This window comes from Ammodytes marinus (assembly GCF_949987685.1).
Source record: "Ammodytes marinus genome assembly, chromosome: 11".
NCBI lineage: Eukaryota > Metazoa > Chordata > Actinopteri > Uranoscopiformes > Ammodytidae > Ammodytes > Ammodytes marinus.
The window spans coordinates 545,273-550,272 of NC_137215.1; the positions used below are offsets into that span (position 1 = coordinate 545,273).

Below are 5,000 nucleotides of genomic sequence, written 5' to 3' on the forward strand. Positions count from 1 at the left end.
ATATATGAGACCTTTTCTAAGGGAAAAAAAATATTATTATTATTATTATATATTTTTTCAGCTATTATGCACTAAATTAAATGTACTTATGTATATTATAATTACTTTCTACAAAATCTGCTAGGAAATAAAACCCAGAATTCTACACACTGCAGCTTTAACCCCTTTCCAGCATGTGGAAAGTCTGTCTGTGTTTATTTTTTTAATTTTTGCTTTTAGTTTTTTTAATTTATTCATCTATTAATATTTAAACTTGTTTTTTTATTGCTTGCATGTTCGAAATAAAGACAATGAATCCATCCATCCATCCATCCATCCATCCATCCATCCATCCATACATCCATCCATCCATCCATTCATCCATCCATCCATCCATCCATCCATCCATTCATCCATTCATCCATCCATCCATCCATCCATCCATCCATCCATCCATCCATCCATTCATCCATCCATCCATCCATCCATCCATCCATCCATCCATCCATTCATCCACCAATCAGTCAGTCAATCAATCAATCAATCAATCAATCAATCAATCAATCAATCAATCAATCAATCAATCAATCAATCAATCAATCAATCAATCACTCTTACCTTTCCTGCTCCAACACTTGACTCTGGTATTGAGCAGCAGAGTACAGCAGCAACAAAGGGTCGGCCGCTAGACAGTGTGTGTTTAAGGGTGCAGTGTGTGTGTGTGTCTCTCTGTTTGTGTGAGTGTGCGCGTGTGTGTCTGTGTGTGTGTATGTGTGTGTGTGTGTGTTAATGAGGCCGTTTGGTCTGCCGGCGTCTCCTCGATCCTGATTGGTCGAGGTTTCAGCCACTTCCTGTCTGCGCTCCATCGCTATTGGCTCGTCTCTCAGAGGTTAAAGGTCAGGGGTCAGGGGTCAGGCATCGCGGGTCAAGCTCTCCTAAAGAACAAACAGAAAAACAGTGAAACAGCTTCACTAACCCAAATAGTAAAGGTGTAGTCACTCAGTGCGTTTACATGCAGACTCATAATCGGGTAAATAAAGGAATAAGACTTCAACAGGACTTTTAAACTGCATGTAAACACCTTTATCCGATCTACTTCGCACACAAATCGGCACATAAACGGACAAGCGAAGTCGGATAAGAACACCTGGATAACTCGTTCATAGTCGGCATTCTCTCTGCATGTATACAGGGATCGGATATCGCATATCGGAGTTTGCGTTCTGCGCTTGCTCGAGAATCCCTGCGGAGGATTTAACAAGGAAGTGGAAGGAGACGACGTAATAAATAGTAGGGTTGTTGCTGTAAGGGAACCGGACGTGGCTCTATAACCACTTGTTGAAAGGGCTACAGCGCCACCTAGCGTAGTGGAGACAGCCATGCATCGGGCATTTATCGAATAACGGCCATGTATACTATAAGTGACGCGGTCCGTTCGAGTGGCAAGTTCGATATATATGATAATCCACTCTAGTTGTCCCATGGAAACGCACAGTGTTTCTGGAGAACGCTTGTTTTCAAAATCACTTTTTGGTCAAAATCAGTGAATATCTCCTCATGATCCGCTACCTGTCTGTACTGTTTGTACGCTGAAAAGAAATAGTGTTAATACACAGCTTAGGCTCTGTAAACTGGTATGTAAACAAAGGGGGGCCACCCTGGCAACATGCCCATTTACAGAGCCTAGGCTGTGTATTAACACCGACGTTTTTTTCAGCTCACACACAGTACAGACAGGTAGCGGATCATGAGGAGATATTCACTGATTTTGACAAAAAGTGATTTTGACAACAAGCGTTCTCCAGGATCACTGACTACACCTTTAACGGGGAATAATCATCTATCTTATAACAGAATATAGAATAGAACTTTTCTGCTTCAATACTTTTACCACATTCCACTATTTAGACTCAAACACTTTCCCTGTGTCATGTTTAACAATTTTTTTATTTTTTATTAAATACTTTACTTTTTTTTATTTTTTTTTAAGAACACAAACAGACAATTGAAAAAGTGAACACACAAACAAAAGACAAAATAAAATAAACAACTAACATGGCGTACTCTACTTTACAGGTTTCTAAGGACATTGTTTAAACTATATATAAGTACATTTAAAATGTTTAACAAATATTATTTATAACATTTATATAATTTTCCCGCATATGTAAGTTGTTACTGCAGTATTACATAAATACATTTATAATGCTTATACTCTCACATTCCTCATATTCATATTCCGTCCAATTCATATAATCCATGCACATTAAAACTAAAGCTGATCTTCCAAAGCTTCCTGGAACCAACGTAGAGTCGACGCACGCACGCTCACACGCACGCGCTTGGATATTTACCGCCCGTTTAAATAAATAAATAAATATAATATAATATAATATGATTTTTCTATATGTGGCGAAATCTCATCAACGCCTGGAATACCGACACAGTGCCACTTGCTCTGACGTCACTCCGGTGATGCTTAACATGTCCTGTGATCACGAGAGGACAAAACACACGCGCGCACACACACACACAGTCACACGCGCACACACACACACACAGACATGCACACACATACATACATACACTTACACACACGCGCGCGCACACATACACAGAGAGGGACACACACAAACACACGTACACACGTACACACACACACACACACACACACACACACACACACCTACCTCCCAAGGTGAGTGAAAACATGAGCCCGTGCGTCCATCCATCCGATCACTGATCAATACATCCAGGCTTGACACCGACCCTTTCCTCCGTCCTCTAGCCGCCCTACGTGCACCTTGAGCCGGCGATAGAGTCCAGAGAGTCTCGCTAGCTGTGGGGGTGGAAGAAAGACCGGTGATCAGAGAGAGAAGTAGCCGATAGAGGAGAGGGGAGGGCGGGCAGGCAGCGGGCAGGTGTCCGTGTGTTGGATGGTTCTCCTGCAGAGAAGAGATGGAGAGGCATGTGGTGAATACAGAGGAGGCGTGTGTGTGTGTGTGTGTGTGTAGCAGAGAGTTTTCTCCCCATGGTCCTAAAACCCCTTTCCACTTGCTTCAGTCTCATGATTGAAAAAATATATTGATTAAATGTTTTTACTTTATTTTTAAATTTTACTTTATTGCAAACATTATATGTTTTTTTTTATTAGATTTGTTTTCTATTTTCTTAATATATTTTTTTGAATTTCAAGAAAAAATCCTTTATTATTTTTTGACTTTATAGAAAATATACTCAAATGTTTTTTCTTGTTTATTTAATCATGTATTTATTTATCTGACTAAAAGTCAAATTTATTTATTTGACTTTTAGGACTTTTTGATTTAATAAAGAATCATAGAGCAACATGTGTGATCTAACATTTTGTCTTTATTTTACGTCCAATATATTTGGGGTTACTTCTGTGATTATAATAATAATAATACATTTTATTCAAAGGTGCCTTTCATGACACTAAAGGACACCGTACAATGAGACGAATACAGTGCAATCAATTAAATTAAAAACAAAAATGGGATGGGAAGATCAGGAGGGGTAAGCTAATTTAAAGAGGTGAGTTTTGAGTTTAGATTTGAACAGGGATTATGGTCGAAAGGACTTTTACTTGTCACAGAATATTTCTACTTTTAAAGGTGCAGTCAGTGATTCTGGAGAACGCTTGTTGTCAAAATCACTTTTGTCAAAATCTGTGAATATCTCCTCACAATCTGCTCCCCTTTGTTTACATACCAGTTTACAGAGCCTGGGATGTGTATTAACTATTTATTATTATTTTCAGCACACGCACAGTACAGACAGGTAGCGGATCATGAGGAGATATTCACTGATTTTGGACAGAAAGTGATTTTGACAACAAGCGTTCTCCAGAATCACTGACTCCACCTTTAGGTAAATTAACCGCCCACTCCTGCCCCCTGCTGGAGAAGACTTGACACTACAGCTCATGTCTATGCAGTGAATATTTGATATATACTGTATATATATATATATATATATATATATATATATATATATATATATTTTAATTAAAAAGAAAAAGAAATGTAAACACTTTATTATGTACTAACCAAACAGGCTCATACATTGTACAATCATATACTTAATACAGAGATTTGATACAATATAATCACCGTTGCCTTGGGATCAACATTTCTGTTTCAGAAATATACAAAGTTCATCGTAGCTTCTTAAATTTATATTTTTTAAATCAATTTATTCGGGAGGACATTTTTAGCGTATTTGAATATTGGGGAGGAGATGTACGCTTCAATATTTATTATAATTACGGTCTTGGATATAATGAGTAATTTATTTATTTTTTTAATTGGAAATAACGTTTTTTCTTGCTTTTCACTAGCCTACTTCATTGTAAATATTTTATTTTTTATTTTTTTTATTTATTACATTTTTTTTGTTCTTTTGTAAATATGATTTTCTTTGATGAATGTATATATTTATTATTTATTTTTCTTTCCTCTCCTCTGATTGGTCCGATGTGATGTCTCTAGTACGTCCCCTTGACGTCACCTCAACGATGCGGAAGTCGGAGTCTCCGTGGTGAACGTAAACTAATGTCAAGCATCTGGCGGAACAATAAACACAGAGGCTGGAGCGTTACCGGCCCCGTTACCGGCTAATGGACCCACCGGGAGACTCACGGTGCTGCTGCCCGCTTCCCAGCTCCTTTAGGCGGCCTTAGAAAGCGCCAAACTACCGCTACATCACACTCTCCATCTAAGGTAAGTGGACAACAGCCAAACTACGATCGGAAAACTTGTCGTTTCAAACATATTTTGTTATTGACGGAATTATACGAATACAGGAATACAAATTGTTGTTTTGTTAGAGTGATTAAGCTCCTTGCCTATAATCGGCACAGATTTTATTCCAGAGAATAGCTTTTAATTTGAGTAAAACCTCAACTCTTAAATCCTTCATCTGTTAACGTTCGTATTTTCATAATGATGGTCCACCCTGCTGAGCGCGACCAACGGCTGCGCGAGTCTCTTGGAAAAGTC

At 38.4% G+C, this 5,000-nt stretch overlaps 1 protein-coding gene across 1 annotated transcript in view; it reads right to left on the bottom strand.

Annotated features, from left to right (window-relative positions):
• The window catches only part of syndig1 (synapse differentiation inducing 1), a gene marked incomplete at both ends in the record, with an annotated part of 24,524 nt that overhangs the window by 9,461 nt on the left and 10,063 nt on the right, over window positions 1-5,000 (bottom strand). The window contains one exon of the mRNA XM_080036767.1: window positions 2,749-2,924. Coding sequence (XP_079892893.1) covers window positions 2,749-2,924 — 176 coding nt within the window. The remainder of the gene's footprint in view (window positions 1-2,748; window positions 2,925-5,000) is intronic.